Raw genomic sequence first — 17607 nt, 5'->3', positions numbered from 1 at the left:
TTATAAAGTACTTTAAGTTTTTTATAGAATTGGCTCACAGCCCACGCAATAGGGTGCCTAAATGTTGACCCCCTGTTGTACAATTGTTCCTTATGTAAATAAGTGTATATGTGTATGGGAAGGTGTTACTTAGGACATGGGGAAGACATGGGGTGGAGTGGCCTAGTGGTTAGAGTGGTGGACTTTGGTCCTGAGGAACTGAGTTTGATTCCCACTTCAGGCACAGGCAGCTCCTTGTGATTCTGGGCAAGTCACTTAACCCTCCATTGCCCCATGTAAGCTGCATTGAGCCTGCCATGAGCGGGAAAGCACAGGGTACAAATGTAACAAATAAAATAAAATTATACTTTAGTACACATATATTATTAGATTTCCAAAAGTATGTGGGTAAGTTTCCATGAAAAAAGTACCTGCACAAATAGCAGGTGCAAATCTGTGCACATACTTTGTCTGATTCAATTGTCAAAGGTAATCCTACCATATAAATAAGCTGTGGCCAACGTGCCACACATGTGCAGAACAGCGCAGCTGTTCTGCGCATGCGTCACTTCACAGGTCTCTCGCACATTGCCACCGTAGCTGTCCAGCCCCTTCGGCTGACGGATGATCTGAAGCTGGTGTGGTTCTTAAAATGGCGGTGGTTCCCACTGAAATCGGAACCGTTGTCATCGAGCACTCCCCCACTGATACTGAAGCGGCTGTCGTTGCAGCCACACGCGAGGGCCTTGCCCGTACCTCCAACTCTGGTGCCTGCAGAACTGCTGCCACTGTCTCCCCGCCCAGACTGACCCATGGAATCAACGGCCCGACGCTGACAGGTTGCGCAGAGCTTCAAGTGCTGGGAGCTCACGTCAGCTGCTGTAAAACTTTGAGGAGCGCTAGAGAAACTAATACTACTAATCCTTTCTATAGCACTAACAGCAGCCCCAGAGGGAAAAAAAACGCAGTGAAGGATCACACAGCACAAACTGGCAGAGAAAAGCAGGAGGCGGACTTTTTAAACTTAAACCACCCATATACACACTCTCACTCTCTCTGAACTCACTCTCACTCTCTCTCTTTCAGACAGACGCACACACACACACACACACACACTTTCTCTCTCTCTCTCTTTCTCTCTGTCGCTCTCTCTCTCTCTCTCACACACACACACACACACACTCACACACACACACACACACACACACAAAATATTAGAACAATAAGGGACATGGGAAATCAAATAAGTCAGACAATAACAAGGTTCAAATTCTGTTTACAGAAAGAATGTAGCATATAAAAGTGTACTGTACACATCCACTCTTCTCATTACATGTTTCACATTTCTCCTTAAGGTTGCTTTTAAATTACATTGCAGAAATAAAAAATCTTGCCCGTTTTAATGGGCTTAACGGCTTGTAAATAGAAATAAAACAAAAACAAAATAAAAATGGAAGATAAGATGATGCCTTTTTTAATGGGCTAACTTAGTACATTTTTGGCTACCTTTCAAAGGCATAACCTTCTTCTTTGGGTCAGAAATGAGCAAAAAATGACAAATATCAGAATATATAAGTAAAACATAAAAGCATTCCAATGACAGTCTCACAGGGAAAGGTAGGGATGGGGGAGGGGGGAAGAAACAGGGAAAGATGGATGGGCGATCAGAGGGTGACAAAGCAGTATCCATCAGAATAGATGCTGACCGGTTAAATAGCACGTAACCAGCTATCCGCCGATATTCAGAGAAGGATAACCAGCTATCCTCCACTGAATATCCACAGTTAGTGGCTGGCGGATAACTGGTTATATCACGCGATACAATCGGCTATTCGCTGATTTTTAAACTGTGTTTGGCGGTCATATTTGGCTGTGTATATCGTTGGCCGGTTGAAGGATAACTGGCTAAGTCTGAATATCGACATAGACGGTTATCTTCAAACCACCCGCAAAACACCCAGATTCAGCATGGACCATGGGAGACAGCCTGGCTATCTCCCGCGTTCTGAATATTGGGGCCTTTAATTTTATGGTTTATAATGTGATAGGAAATCTGGATTTTTGTTAAGTCCTATCTGGTAGGTGTCAAAATATTTCATCATTTTATTTTCAATGGTCTTACGTTCCTGGTATGTTTTAAAACAGGGATGTTCACCTCAGTCCTCAAGGGCCACAGTCCAGTCAGGTTTTCAGGATATCCCCAATGAATAAGCATGAGATATATTTGCATGCACTGCCCCCATTGTATGCAAATAGATCTCATGAATATTCATTGTGGAAATTCTGAAAACCTGAACTGATGAGTGCTGAAATTGGACACCCTTGTTTTAAAATTTCATTTTAGCATTCTGACCATAAAGACATATTGATACAGTGCTCTGGTCTTGAAATGTACTCTCCTATGGAGGTGTCACCCTGATCAGCTTTGTGTGTTTGATGTGGTGCCTAAGTAAGGTGATTCTTGTCTTAAGCATCTGACCCGTCTACCCAATATAGCATCCTTCAAAGAACAGAATGTATAGGATCCCCTTATGCTGAATGCTTTTCCTGTGCGGGTGACTGTGGAGTCCTATGATATGTGTTGGCACAGTTTACAGTTTGGTATATTGTAGGGACAGATGCCATTCTTTTCTTTTGAGCTTCTATTGGAAGTTTGGTTTTCACTAATTTTTGCTTCAGATTAGGTGGTTGTCTGAAGGCCAGCACTGGTACAGCTGGGAATATCTCTTTCAGTAATTAATCCTCCTGGAGTAGTGTCTTTAGATCTTTTATGATTCTTCTCAGTTTTTCCAGCTCTTCATTGTAGATCACTACAAGTTAGGGTGGTGATGGTGGGGCAACCTATATGTGAGTCTACCAGCCACTCCGTTCCATTTTGTACTCATCCATGCCAGTTCTAGCATCTACATAAGTACATAAGTAATGCCATACTGGGAAAAGACCAAGGGTCCATCAAGCCCAGCATCCTGTCCACGACAGCGGCCAATCCAGGCCAAGGGCACCTGGCAAGCTTCCCAAACGTACAAACATTCTATACATGTTATTCCTTCTCCTACCTATTCCCCCCCCCCCCCCCCCCCACAGGGTTTTCCCCAGCCACTAGCATATTCTCCCCTCTATTCCCTGTACAGCCGCTTTTCTTCATAATTTTTCCTGCTATTTCTGCATTGGTGTGAGGCCTTCTTGTGCAGGCCCATGCTCAGGCATGCTGCTGTGACTTGTCCTCTGCCAGACAAGAAAGGCACCACATGAGCTTCAGTGAAGAACTTCCTGTTGGGCAGAGAGCACAATGCAGCAGCATGCTTGAGCACAGACCTGTATCAGTAGGCCCCATGCCTGTGCAGAAAGAGCATTGGAGTTCCAGGAAGGAGTATGAAGGAAAGCAGCAGCATTGGGAAGGGAGGTGGGAGAGTATGTTGGTGGTTGTTGCCCTTGGGGTTGGGGAAGACTCCAGGGAGAATAGGGAGATGCTGGAACAGGTATAGGAGGGAAGGAAAATGCTGAACCCATGGATAGATGGTGCGACCTATGAGTGAGTCATCTCATGGACAAATTAATTAAAGGGGAAAGTAGGGATACAACATATATGTGAGGATGACTTATACACAAATATATATGATAGGATGCTGCTGAAGATATGCTGCTGAAGGGGTGCAACAAAAGAGCTCTTCAAAGGAACACGCCTCTTTGAATACCCCTTAATATACTTCATACTTTAAAAATATACTTTCACATTGTTTATATTTGATGCGTGGCAGTGCTAAATAATGTGTGTCCATTGTTTAAAATTGAATCTTGCTAAATATGAATTTTTATTGTGGAGCTGATGAAATATAACTCGGTGGTGGAAGCTGAACATTAACAGGCGCAGAATGTGACAACACATCCAGTTGTTTTGTTTGATTCTTCTCTATCTTTTCAGCCCCATGTGTCACTGATGGCTAAAGCGTGTTCTTTTGCTTTATGGTAAATTTAAGTATTTGAACCTTATTTGGAAACTGCTGATCTGGTTTCATTACTAGAAATACTGGTGACCTCTTGTATGACTATTTTTATTCACGTATGCGGGGATTACTCTGTCAGCTAATAGGAAAATTGCAATTAGTATAACATACTGCAGAAAGATGATTGCAGGAAAAAGGCCTTGGGGTTATGGAACACCCATTTGAAAGATCTGCATTGTCTGCCAGTATGTTTTAATAGTTTAAAATATTTGATATACCATTCTATTTGTCAGACAAGTCAGAGTGGTTTATATGAAATAATAAAGACTGAACTGAAAGCCATTAAAAATAGAAAAGCAAAACATATCACCCACCACACAATAGATCCAAACACAGAAATTCCAAATAAAACTTCATCCAATATATTTAGAATGGGGTTCAAGGTCCTTTTGATTATTTTCAATGTAGTTTCATTTATTTATACATTTGGGGGCAATTGAATTAAGTGGGTGCCAAGATTTAAGTGCCAAGTAGAGGACATGAATTGAGGTTGAACGGGGCAGACTCAGGAGTAATGTCAGGAAGTATTTTTTCACGGAGAGGGTCGAAGATACATGGAATGCCTTCCCACGGGAGGTGGTGGAGATGAAAACGGTAATGGAATTCAAACATGCGTGGGATAAACACAAAGGAATCCTGTTTAGAAAGAATGGATCTACGGAATCTTAGCGGAGATTGGGTGGCAACGCCAGTAATTGAGAAGCCAAAACTGGTGCTGGCAGACTTCTAAGGTCTATCACCTCATCGTAACTGAATAGATATGGATGGGCTGGAGTGTAAATCTTAAGGGGCTTCAATGTTAGCTTTGGAAATTTTAGTACAAGAACAGTGCTGGGCAGACATTTATGGTCTGTGCCTTGAGAAAGGCAAGGTCAAATCAAACTCGGGTATACATATAAAGTATCACATACCATGTAAAATGAGCTTATCTTGTTGGGCAGACTGGATGGACCGTTCAAGTCTTTATCTGCCGTCATTTACTATGTTACTATGTAAGTACTCTTGTACGTGACTAGACTACTGGCATATAGGTGCATATGTGCATGAACACACATGCACATGCAAATTTCAATATTTCGGCAATGTACTATTGTATAAAAAGTCACCTAAATCAATGGTACAATGTTAGAAGGTAGATGTACACATAGGCGGAGTCTGGGTGAAATGTGGGCAGGACACACAGTTTTATACATAACTGATAGAATGCTATAATTTACAATCATGTTTTAGTAATTTAGGAATGATCATTTGCACCTGTTCTATGGCAGGTGTAAGTGTCTGCACCTAAAAGTGTATATTTTACCTGTTACACTGGTGTTTTATAAAAGAAAGGATATACCAATGTTCCTTTACAGAATAGGTGCCTAAATATGGACACACTGTTATAAAATTACCCTCTTTGTTGTCTGCTGATCCAAAGTCTATTCTACTCTATTCTACGCAAGGTATTTATATCCCGCTAATATCAATGCAGAGACTAAGCGGGTTACATAAGTTCAAAACATTCTATTAAAACCAAGAAGGCTCTACAAATTTATTCATTCAAATACATATTAAGAAGATAGGTCTTCAATCCTTTGCGGAATTGTAAATAGTCAAAAATCACTTGAATTTGTACATCATATAGAATTTCACAATTTACTAGTTTGAAAAGTAAAAGAGCCATCATGAAATCTCTTACAGCAAACTTTTTTAACAGATGGAAATCCTAACAATAAAGTAGAATGAAAGCGGGAATTGATTCGAAGAGCTGGATAAGCTATCAACTGTGGAAGAAGGGAGGAACAATTCCCTTGTAGTATGCTAAATACAATACAAGCAGTCTTAAGAACTATCCATGCAGAGACTGGTAACCAATGTAGACTTCTGTGCAAAGGTGTCGCATGATCATAGCGAGAACAACCGTAGATCATTTTGGCTGCAGTATTTTGTAATAATTGCAACCTGTTAACTAATCCTCAGTAGATTCCAATAAAACAGTGTTTCCCAAGTTAGTCCTGGAGTACCCTTTGCCAGTCAGGTTTTTAGGGTATCCACAATGAATTGGCATGAAAGAAATCTGCATATAATAGAGGCAGTGTATGCAAATCAATTTCATGCATATTCATTGTAGATATCCTGAAAACCTGACTGGCAAGGTGTACTCCAGGACTGGACTTGGGAAACACTGCAATAAACCATACAAAATTACAAATAACACACTTAAATAGAAAAAAAAATAAACCATTACTATAACATAAAAACAACATCACAACTTCCCACTATCTAATATAATAATTCGCACCGCCAACGTTCTGAAGCTGACTCCGTGGCAGCGTGGCAGTGAAGCTGTGTAGTGTTCATAGGGTTCGTAATCGCCCCGCCCTTGAAGGAACTCTGTATAGTTGCCAGCTCCCGGAGGGGAGGGGAGGGACGGGGTCCTGGAAATCAAAGGGGAGGGGTCCTGGAATTCAAAGGGAAGGGGGGAGGGGGTCCTGGAACTCAAAGGGGAGGGGAGGAGGGGGCTTGGGACTCGGAGGGCAGAGAGAGAGAGGTAAGGAGGGGGTCTGGAACTCAGAGGGGAGAGAGATGGAGGGAGGGGGGCCCTGAATATGGGTGGATGGAGGAGAGGCCAGGGGAGAATGCAGAGTTGATGTACATGTAGGGGGGGGGGGAGGGCAAGGGACAGAGGAGAACTGCTGCACCAGGATGGATGGAGGGGGCAGGGGAGAGATGCTGCACATAGATGGATGAAGGGGGCAGGGCACAGAAGATGTTTGCTACATATGGATGAATGCAGGGGAGAGAGCATAATTGGTGCACACGGGACACACACTACACTCTCTCTCTCACTCACTCACTCACATAGACAGACACACATTCTGTCTCTCTCTTAATCACACACACTCTCTCTCTCTCTGACACACACTCTTTCTCTCTCACACATACTCACTCTTTGACACATACTCATTCACTCTCTCACACATACTCACTCACTCTCTCTTACACATACTCTCTCCTAACAGTTCCCTTAAAAACATAATTGCCATTAGAGGACAACCTTGCTAGCGCCCGTTTCATTTCTTTCAGAAATAAGCTTTTTTGTACTAGTCTTCAATAAAGAATAATAAAGCCTTGCATTTTCTCCTAAAATTAAACGTTACAAATGTTCCAATTTCAGCTGGTAAATTATTATAGATCACTGGGCTCGCATATGACAATTCACAACTGTGAGGTATTAAAGACCTTGTAACTTGTGTTTTCTATGCTCCTGCCTGATGCTTTTGGTCTTAATAGCATTAGCTTCTATGCATGCTAGATCCTGTTACTGTGACATTAGCTTATAGTAGGAAATAGGCTTTTAGGTTTGCTTGCTCACAGTATGAAATTAGGGTACAAACCTCTGTATTTTGTGCTTTCAGAAGCTCCTAAAGGTATTGTATTTGGTTGTGTCTTTGTGTTATTTTGGAAGTTGGTTAGTTCCACACCAGGACGAAATTAGGATTTTTGAGAATCAGATTTTATTTGAAATTTGTATTGTTTTTTTTATATATTTTTTTGTTTTATCCTGTATTTTTTATATGTTATGTATGTTACTTTGTATGCAGCTGCAGGCTGACTTGATGAAGCAGGTTATCAAATTCAGGGATCTGTTTACTAAGCTGTGGCAAAAAGTGGCCTGTGGTAGTGTGGGTGCGAGCCAGTTTTTACTGCATCTGGAAAAAAGGGCTTTTTTTTAATGGGCCAGGAAAAGGGCCTGCAGTAAAAATGAAACCAATGCGCACCTGTTTACAGCCTGATCCCTTAATACCACCCATTGATCTAGTGGTAAGGGCTCACATGCTACACTCGCGTTGACCAGTCAGCATGCACCAACTGCCTATTACTTCTGGAAATACCGTGCATGATAGGAAATAAAAAAATAATTTATTCCGGTGGTATAGGTGCGTGCCAAATTGAAATTACCACCAGGGGGCACACTAGCCTGGCAGTAGTCTCATTTTGGCACATGCTGCACGCACGCAAAGCCTACCGCGCCTTTGTAAAAGGGCCCCTCAATAAATAAGGGGCACTTTTTACTAAAGGGCATTAACTGTTGGATTCTATATTTCATGCCTTAATTTTCTCATGGACATCGAAGAGTAATCTATAATAACGCTCGTAACTTAATCACTTAACTAGCTAATCAGCATTGTCAATTAGATGTTAACAAGCAATCATCAGCATTAACTGGCATTAATGAAGATTTACATGCACAACTCGCTAAGCGTATTCTATAATGTGATGTGCGTAAATTCTAAGGCACATGGTTGAAAAGGGGGCATAGCCATAGGTGGGGCATGGGCGTTTTGAAAATCTATGCTCATTATTATAGAATACACCTGCTCTGCACCTAATTTTGGCATCTGGACTTATGTGAAGTAAAACATGGGGTAAATGGCCACAATTAAATTTGGTCGTGTGTAGAGGCGCTTGGCATATTGTATATATTCCATGGGAAGTCTATTCTTTTTTTGCACATGGAATTTTCAGGCGCCATATATAGAATCTATCCCTAAGTCCTTAATGTCACTTTAGCACGTGATAACAGGCTACCACAAAACACGTTAAATTGTTTTGTGGTACTTTGCCTATTTTAAAAATATTTTTTAGAGGAGCCATGTCATGGGCAGAGAGTGGACATTCCCACGTTATACAGCTAGCACATTAGGATCATTGCGTGCTAACTGGATAACGCTTGGTTAACGTGGGAGCACTTACCGCCTCCTTCACATTAGTTTTTTGCAGATGCTATGTTCTAATAGGAACATTAGGACACAACATGCAAAAAAAAATATCTGACTTTGATTCTTTGGTAATTCTGGGGGTATGCTTACTAAGGCGCATTAACGTTTTTAACGTGCCTTTAAAGGTAAGGCACGTTAAACGCTAACACGCCTATACATTCCTATGGGTGCATTAGCGTTTAATGCACATCAACCATTAACACACATTAAAAATGCAAAAACTCATATAGTGCACCTTAATAAACATACCCCTGGGTTTGACACTTGGGAAAATTCCAGATTTCACTGCACCTTAGTAAAAGGCCCCCTTAAGGAAATAAAATGATTAGTGCAATACTTGATAATTAAGTACAATAGAAAATTTAAGTTAGTACGCTCAAGGAAGACTGTTCATCCTAGTCACAGATTTAGATGGTTTAACCTTATAAAGAAAACAAACACTGATATCACATCATACAACTTAAGGCACACTAGCAACACCCAGCAATATTCAGACTTCCTATCTCTAGGTGGGGGAGACATGATTCTGCTGCAAGTACTGTGACTTATATCACCAGAGGGGAGTGCCTCGGGGTCCACATTGCCCTTGCCTGGATCACAGAAAGAGACTATGGTACACAGCAACAATGATCCAGATATAGGGAAAAAGCACATAGAGCTCAGTATACAGGGCCTTATATATTTTTAAAAAAAACTTACAGTACATATCCCTAAAGTAATTTCTTGAATGGAATAGGTAGGTACAATTTTTGTGTGTATGCTTGTTGAGAACCCCCCCTTCCAATTATTTTTGACCCATTAGTTATTTCATATCTCCTCATTTATCTCATTTTGGTATGCTTGAGTGAAGCTATCGTTATAGATAGGCTCAGCTCTCAGTTCAAGCAGTTACTTACAATGCTCTCTATCTCCCAGCCTAGTGCAGGTTGACAGAGCTCCCTGAATCTCCAAATCTAGTATAGAGAGAGACAAAACTCTCCCTCAGTACTTCCAGGGGCTTTTCCCTGTCTGATATATGTGGCCACTGTTCCTGCTGCATTTCTCCATGTGAAAAAAACATACATAACATTTCTCAGCAGTGTCTCTAGTATACGCAGTGCATTTTTCCTAGTGAAAAAGGTGCCGGTACTCAAATGCCAGAGCCACCCTTTGGGGGTGGGGTGATCACTGAGGGACCCACCCTACAATAGCCAGGCCCCCTGCAACCAGTTACAGAATCTATGACAAGGCAGAATTGGTGTGTAGAGCCTGAACTCTTTCATTAAAACTTGGGGACTATGGGTCAATTTTAGCAGACAATGGAAAAGGTGCTGGTACTTAGAACCCCCAGGTACTCCCACAAAAAAAGCTCTGAGTATACGTGACAGCTTTACTCATTAATAAATTCTAGTGAATTTTCTCACCTTCTGGGAAGGGGTTAGGCTGCACAGCATCAAGGTATAGCTGGACCATGTTATACAGAGGCCCCATGTTTCCAGGGTCTACAATTTGAACTGTGATGTTGGAGCTTGGATCCAGATCCGAGAATGACAGCAGCGTTCCAACAGCACATTCCTGTGGTTGAGCCTGAGCATTGAAAATCAAGGATAGTATTATAAAAAGATGCCTGAGGTTCCATAGGGTCTGCCAGCCCCCTCTTGTCTTCCTGAGGTAAAGAGCTTGCATTTGTACAAGAATCTTCTTCAGAAAACCCAGAAAAATGCAGCACTACTGTCTGATGAGAAAATTGTCCCGAGTGTGAGACATCTCCAAAGTTCTGAGTTAAACAGAATCTCCTCCCTACTTTGATTCTGTTTCCACTCCCTACTACATACATAGTCATGCAGGTGAAAAGATACAGATGGACACACATTAATTAGCTCAGGTTGCTACCTAATCATTTATATGGCTCCCCATCAGTCCTGTCTCTGGGTTTCAGGAAGTGTAAAGGGCTCATGATTCAGCAGTGGTGTCCCAAATCTTTCTGATGCTCATCTTCCCTGCATGTGCGAAGGATCTTGTCACTGCTATGAAACTTGATGGACTGGATTTTCCTCTGTGAATTTGGAACAGGACTCCTCCTCCTCAGGCTATTTAGCTAGTTTTATTATATCGTACTGATTCATCTACCACCTCGAGGGTGGAGAGTATCCAGAATTCCACAGTTGGATATCAGAGTTTTGGCTGACAATTTTACACTGGCTTTCAGGCAATGCTCGGATTTGATGTACTCTGACTCTCCAAAAAGGCTGTATGACCCCATTGCACTGTTATGTGACATACTGAGAAGGTAGGAATGCAGTGCATGATTGATTCTTGTGAAGGATCCAGTGATATCATTACAGTCAGGGGATGTACTTTTTGATTCAATAAAACCATGTTCAACAAAACTATGGAGTATGACATATTTTACCATGGGTAGATGAGATTATGCCCCTGAGGCATGCCCCTTCTGTTCAACTGTTCACACATATTAAGACGAGACTGATATTAAATAGAAGAAAACTGTCCACAGTTTTATTTAGAATTGGAAAAGAAAGTGGAGAGAGAGATCTACAACTATGTAGATGTAGATCTCTCCACTTTCTTTCTATGTAGATTGAGCTGTGCTTTTATGAGCTAGGTGTGGTTGACTGTAAGTGAATTGCTGGGGTGACCTGCTATGATGAGCCAAGCTAAGTCCCTTGTGGTGCTCAAGCCTGTAATCCCCATCCCAAAGAACAATGTTCACTATACTAGCAAGTTAGTCACCACTACTGGGATGCATTACCTTATTACACCAATGAACTAACGTTGGCTGCACTTACTGCAGCAGGACTGCTTAGGACACATACATCTTTTATAACACCATATGTAGTTTTTCCTTAAGTTAGTTATGCTTATCTTCTACCTAAACTCATAGTAACATAGTAGATGATGGCAGAAAAAGACCTACATGGTCCATCCAGTCTGCCCAACAAGATAAACTCATATGTGTATACCTTACCTTGATTTGTACCTGTCTTTTTTAGGGCACAGACCGTATAAGTTTGCCCAGCACTATCCCCTCCTCCCAACCACCAGCCCCGCCTCCCACCACCGGCTCTGGCACAGACCATATAAGTCTGCCCAGCACTATTCCCCGCCTCCCAACCACCAGTCCTGCCTCCCACCACTGGCTCTGGCACAGACCGTATAAGTCTGCCCACCACTATCCTGGCTTCCCAACCACCAACCCCTCTTCCCCCCACCGGCTCCGCCACACAATTTCGGCTTAGCTCCTGAGGATCCATTCCTTCTGCACAGGATTCCTTTATGTATATCCTGTCATTCTATCTTATATGTTCTACTGCTTATCCCTGTGCTGTCTGTGAAGATGTTTTAATGTGTGTTGTGTTGACATTGGAATTAACATACCACGTTATAGTGTTGAATGTTTTTAGATTTAGATTAGATTTATTATTTATAACCCACCCTTATCCAGGGCAAGGTACAATATACACAGATCAAAATTCAAAAAACATACAAAACAAAACAAACATTAAAATTCAAAATCCAGCCCAAGCCACAGTTCAGAAATGAACAGTCAAAAACTGACAAAACACAGCCTTGAACTTGATCAGCAGTAGCAGAAAAAGCCAGGCACAGCAAATGTGCCTTCAACTGACACCTGAATGTCAACCAATGGGACTCATGTTTTAATCCAGATGGCAGCCGGTTCCATTCAAAAAGTCTAGCAGTAGAAAAGGCTCCTTTTCTAGTCACATCCAGATGAAATCGATTCATTGCAGGCACAACTAAATTTCCAGCATACAATGACCACAAATGTCTCTGTGGAACATAACGATGAATAACATCCTTCAGATATGCAGCAGCATCATGAAGCAAAACATGATGGATCAATAGCAACAATTTAAATTTTATCCAAAATGCAACCTGCATTTTTTTTTTTACTGTTGTAATTGCTTTTTGCCTCTGTCCAGGTTATTCTTGCCATACACCACCTTGGATGAATTTGTTGAAAAAGGCGGTAAATAAATCCTAATACAAAATAAATAAACTACACTATTGGAATGCCCTAATAATCAGTTAGCTTACTTTGCTTATCAAAGTTCCATTCTCAATTCATTCTATTTGGGTCAGGGCTCTCCCACAAGCCCAGGTTAGTCAGTGGCATGTCCTGGGACTTTCCTTCTACTTTAATAGGAATAAATTGCTCTGCTTCCAGGAAGAAATCTGGGATATTTGTGGAGGCTCATTCACGATGTATCACCTCAATTTAAGATGCATTCATTGATTTGCCAATTTACTTTGTTGAATTACCTGTTCCAGAGCTTGGGACCTGTCCAATGTAACTGGAGAATGATATTTGATCAGATTATAACAGCTCTCAAAAGGTGTACTGTAAGAATAGAAAAAGGTGACCTATCACATGCCACTTTTTAGTCATCCCATGAACCTACTTGGCAAGGTTGAGGTGTGTACTCAAAGAACAGTTGGCTGCTCTTCTGTCTGCTCAAAGTACATAAGTATTGCCATACTGGGACAGGACCGAAGGTCCATCAAGCCCAGCATCCTATTCAACAGTGGCCAATCCAGGTCACACTTACCTGGATTGGCCACTTACCTGCTGTTTTTCCTAGAAATAAGCAGTGGATTTTCCCCAGGTCCATTTTAATAATGGTCTATGGACTTTTCCTTTAGGAAGTCATCCAAACCTTTAAAACCCTGCTAAGTTAACTGCCTTTACCACATTCTCTGGCAACGAATTCCAGAGTTTAATTACACATTGAGTGAAGAAATATTTTCTCCGATTTGTTTTAAATTTACTGGTTTGTAGTATGAAGGATTTCTCATAGTCCAGACCACATTTGGACCAGATCTGGGGACAAAAGTTACAGACAGTTCTCAGGCTTCTACGAATGGCATCATGATTGTTGCGGCCAGTTTTGCCAATGTACAATTGGCCACAACTACATGGGATTTTGTAAACTCCAGGGGTTTGAGAACCCACTATATAAAGACAAACTGCAGACCTCACAGTATACAGTGATGAAAGTCACAGCCCGATGGCTGAAATGTTGGTTCCACATACTTGATGCAGCAAGACCCAGACAACTGCAAAAATTGTTACAGACAGGTTAACCTAGGTGGTGTCATTTTAGTTCATCCTGGTGTACTTAACCAGAATAAAGACAAGAGTGTCAGTACCCAGCTTCTTGATAAATTGTGCCATGACTGCATCTGCCCCAGTGCCCCAGACCTCAATAAGTATGCTATGAATATGGGTGGATATTTTTCCTATCACTGCAAGTGCTTGCTTAAAAAGCATTGTGACCTAGTATCTGGGTAAAGGTGTCATGTTGCAATGAACCAAAATGCAATTTTTATCAGAAGGTTGCATGATGGTGGCTGGGCAGGTGGATAGGTTTGGAACCTTTGATAATATGATGAGTTGACTTTGGATTGATGATCAGTTTTAGAATTCCTAATCATTAATACAATTGGACTGGTGCTGAGGTTTAAGTCACTAACAGGCTTATTTTCAAAAGTGATCGCCGGCCATTTCCCGACATAAATCGGGAGATGGCCGGTGATCTCTCAAAAGCGGCAAAATCGGTATAATCGAAAGCAGCTTTTTTGACAGCATTGCCGCTTTCCTGTTGCCTCGCCGGCAAAAGTTCAAGGGGGCGTGTTGTGTGGTGTAGTGAAGGCGGGACATGGGCGGGCATGGACGTGGCTACCAGATGGCCGGCTTTCGTGGATAATGGAAAAAAAAAAGCGGTGTTAAGCAGTATTTTGCCGGGTTTACTTGGTTCTTTTATTTTCACGACCCAAGCCTCAAAAAGGTGCCCCAACTGACCACTGGAGGGAATGGGGGATGACCTCCCCGTAGTCCCCCAGTGGTCACCAACCCCTCCCACACTAAAAAATAAAAATAAAAACCTTTTTTTACCAGCCTGTATGCCAGCCTCAAATGTCATACCCAGCTCCCTGACAGCAGTATGCAAGTCCCTGGAGCAGTTTTTAATGGGTGCAGTGCACTTCAGGCAGGCAGACCCAGGTCCATCCCCCCCCTACCTGTTACACTTGTGGTGGTAAATGTTAAGCCCTCCAAACCCCTCAAAAACCCACTCTACCCACATGTAGGTGCCCCCCTTCACCCTTAAGGGCTATGGTAATGGTGTAGAGTTGAGGGGAGTGGGTTTGGGGGGGATTTGGGGGGCTCAGCACCCAAGGTAAGGGAGCTATGCACCTGGGAGCTTTTTTTGCACTTTTTGAAAATTTTTAGAAATGCCCCCTAGGGTGCCCGGTTGGTGTCCTGGAATGTCAGGGGGAGCAGTGCACTACAAATGCTGGCTCCTCCCATGACCAAATGCCTTGGATTTTGCCAGGTTTGAGATGGCCGGTATTTTTTTCCATTATCGCTGAAAAACAAAACTGGCGATCTCAACTCGCGCGAACCCTGGCATTTGGCCGGGCTAAACCGTATTATCGGAAAAAAAGATGGCCGGCCATCTTTTTCGATAATACGGTTCTGGCCAGCTGTTGCGCCGCTGCCAAAATAGATTGCCGGTGAACTATTTTGCCGGCGATGTTCGATTATGCCCCTCTAAGGGCCCCTGTTACTAAACCGCGCTAGCGATTCCCGTGTGGCAAATGCAACAAAGCCCATTCGAGTTGCCGGGAATCACTAGTGTGGTTTAGTTAAAAGGGCCCGAAGTCCTAAGCTGTTACTACATGTGGCTCCTTAGTTAAGGCCACTAGCCTGCTTATTTTCAAACGAGAAGGCTGGCCATCTTCCGACACAAATCGGGAGATGGCCGGCCATCTCCTAAACTCGGTCAAATCGGTATAATTGAAAGCCGATTTTGGTCGGCTTCAACTGCTTTCCATCACGGAGCCGGCAAAAGTTCAAAGGGGCGTGTTTGGCAGTGTACCGAAGGCGGGATGGGGGCGTGGTTAAGAGATGACCAGCTTCAGCTGATAATGGAAAAAGAAAGCCAGCCCTGACGAGCATTTGACCGACTTTACTTGGTCCCTTTTTGTTCACGGCCAAGCCTCAAAAAGGTGCCCCAACTGACCAGATGACCACCGGATGGAATGGGGGGATGACCTCCACTTACTCCCCCAGTGGTCACCAACTCCCTCCCTCCCACCCAAAATAAAAAATAAAAAACATTTTTTTGCAAGACTGTATGCCAGCCTCAAATGTCATACCATCACAGCAGTATGCAGGTCCCTGGAGCAGTCGTTAGTGGATGCAGTGCACTTCAGGCAGGTGGACCCAGGCCCATCCCCCCCCACCTGTTACACTTGTGGTGGTAAATGGAAGCCCTCCAAAAACCCACCCGAAACCCACTGTACCCACATGTAGGTGCCCCCTTCATCCCTAAGGGCTATGGTAGTGGTGTACAGTGTGGGGTGTGGGTTTTGGGGGGCTCAGCTCCCAAGTTAGGGAGCTATGTACCTGGGATCAATTTGTGAAGTCCACTGCAGTGCCCCCTAGGGTCCCCTGTTGATGTCCTGGCATTTGAGGGGGACCAGTGCACTACAAATGCTGGCTCCTCCCACGACCAAATGCCTTGGATTTGGCCGGGTTTGAGATGGTCGCCATGAGTTTCCATTATCGGGGAAAACCAATGGCGGCCATCTCTAATGCCAGCGATCTCTACGACGATGTACTTTTATGTTCAAGTGTAATACTTGGTAAATAACTGAAAATAAATAAATAAATAAATAATAATAATAAAAAAAATATCTGCAGGCAATTTTCAAAAGCTTACATGGGAAAATGGCTATTTCAAAATATTGTCCACATTTCCTGTGGGTAAAAGTACATCCTCGTGGTTTATTCTGTGGCTGTCAGTGCTAATTGTTTTATTTTGACTGCAGTTGATCTTTATCACCCCCCTTGAAGCTGCTACCCTAGGTGACCGCCTAATCTTGCTTAATGGTAGAACTGGCTTTGCACTTGGTGACCCGTGGCAGAAAGAAAGTTCCAGTCAGTGGCAGACAGCCTATGCCGGGATGCTGTACAGAAAAAAGGAATTTTTGAGGTAAATGCAAGGGGTAGGGGTGGGGGGGATGTCAGAGATGAGGTAGATGCTGGAGCAGAGGACGGGGTGAGAGAGAAGAGAGTGCTAGACCTGGGGACGGAGGGGAAAGAGATGTCGGTCATGTGGGAAGGAGGTACTGGGCCCCCCAACTGCTCTAGGCCCTCAGGCACTGCCCAGTTGCCCGAATGGTCAGTCCGCCCCTGTTTAAGAGGTCCTTTTACTAAACCACGGTAAAAAGTGGGCTGTGGTAGTGCAAGTGCATCTTTTGGTCATGTGCTGGGCCATTTTTTACCATGTCTAGGAAAAACAGCCTTTCTTTAAGGGGCCGGATAATGAACATGCGCTAAAATTGAAACTGGTGCACGTCCATTTTCGGCCTGAGACATTACCACCACCCATTGACCTAGTGGTAAGGTCGGTCTCACACGCTACTATTGAAGACCCATCTCTTTAACAAGGCATATCACAAAGACCAACCAATATGAATATACACAACTCCTTCACATATACCCAAAACTGTCCCACAATATCTGCTTGTTACACTATTATCATGCTATATCAATATCATGTTGTCCAATATCCTTCTGTAACACTAAATGTCTATTTTCTATTGTATCTCCACCATTCATGATGTATTGTAAGGCTCAATGAGCCTGCAAAGAGGTGGGAAAATGTGGGATACAAATGCAATAAATAAATACTACTACATAAATAAATAAAAAACGTGTGCTTAAATTGAAACTGGTGCATGTCCATTTTCGGCCTGAGACATTACTGCCACCCATTGACCTAGTGGTAAGGTCGGTCTCACACGCTACCCGTGCAGTAAGCATGCAGTGT

General features: G+C 42.9%; 1 protein-coding gene across 3 annotated transcripts in view; it reads right to left on the bottom strand.

Moving 5' to 3' along the window:
* Window positions 1-10671, bottom strand: part of PROM2 (prominin 2) — a 187496-nt gene extending 176825 nt beyond the window's left edge. For all 3 annotated transcript variants that reach the window (XM_030201635.1, XM_030201636.1, XM_030201634.1), the window contains exon 1: window positions 10153-10671. In XM_030201635.1, coding sequence (XP_030057495.1) covers window positions 10153-10414 — 262 coding nt within the window. In that variant the 5' untranslated portion in view covers window positions 10415-10671. The remainder of the gene's footprint in view (window positions 1-10152) is intronic.
* Window positions 10672-17607: the final 6936 nt, after the last annotated feature.

The sequence above is a fragment of the Microcaecilia unicolor genome, chromosome 4 (genome assembly GCF_901765095.1).
Source record: "Microcaecilia unicolor chromosome 4, aMicUni1.1, whole genome shotgun sequence".
Taxonomy (NCBI): Eukaryota; Metazoa; Chordata; class Amphibia; order Gymnophiona; family Siphonopidae; genus Microcaecilia; species Microcaecilia unicolor.
This window is presented reverse-complemented; position numbering and strand designations above follow the sequence as displayed.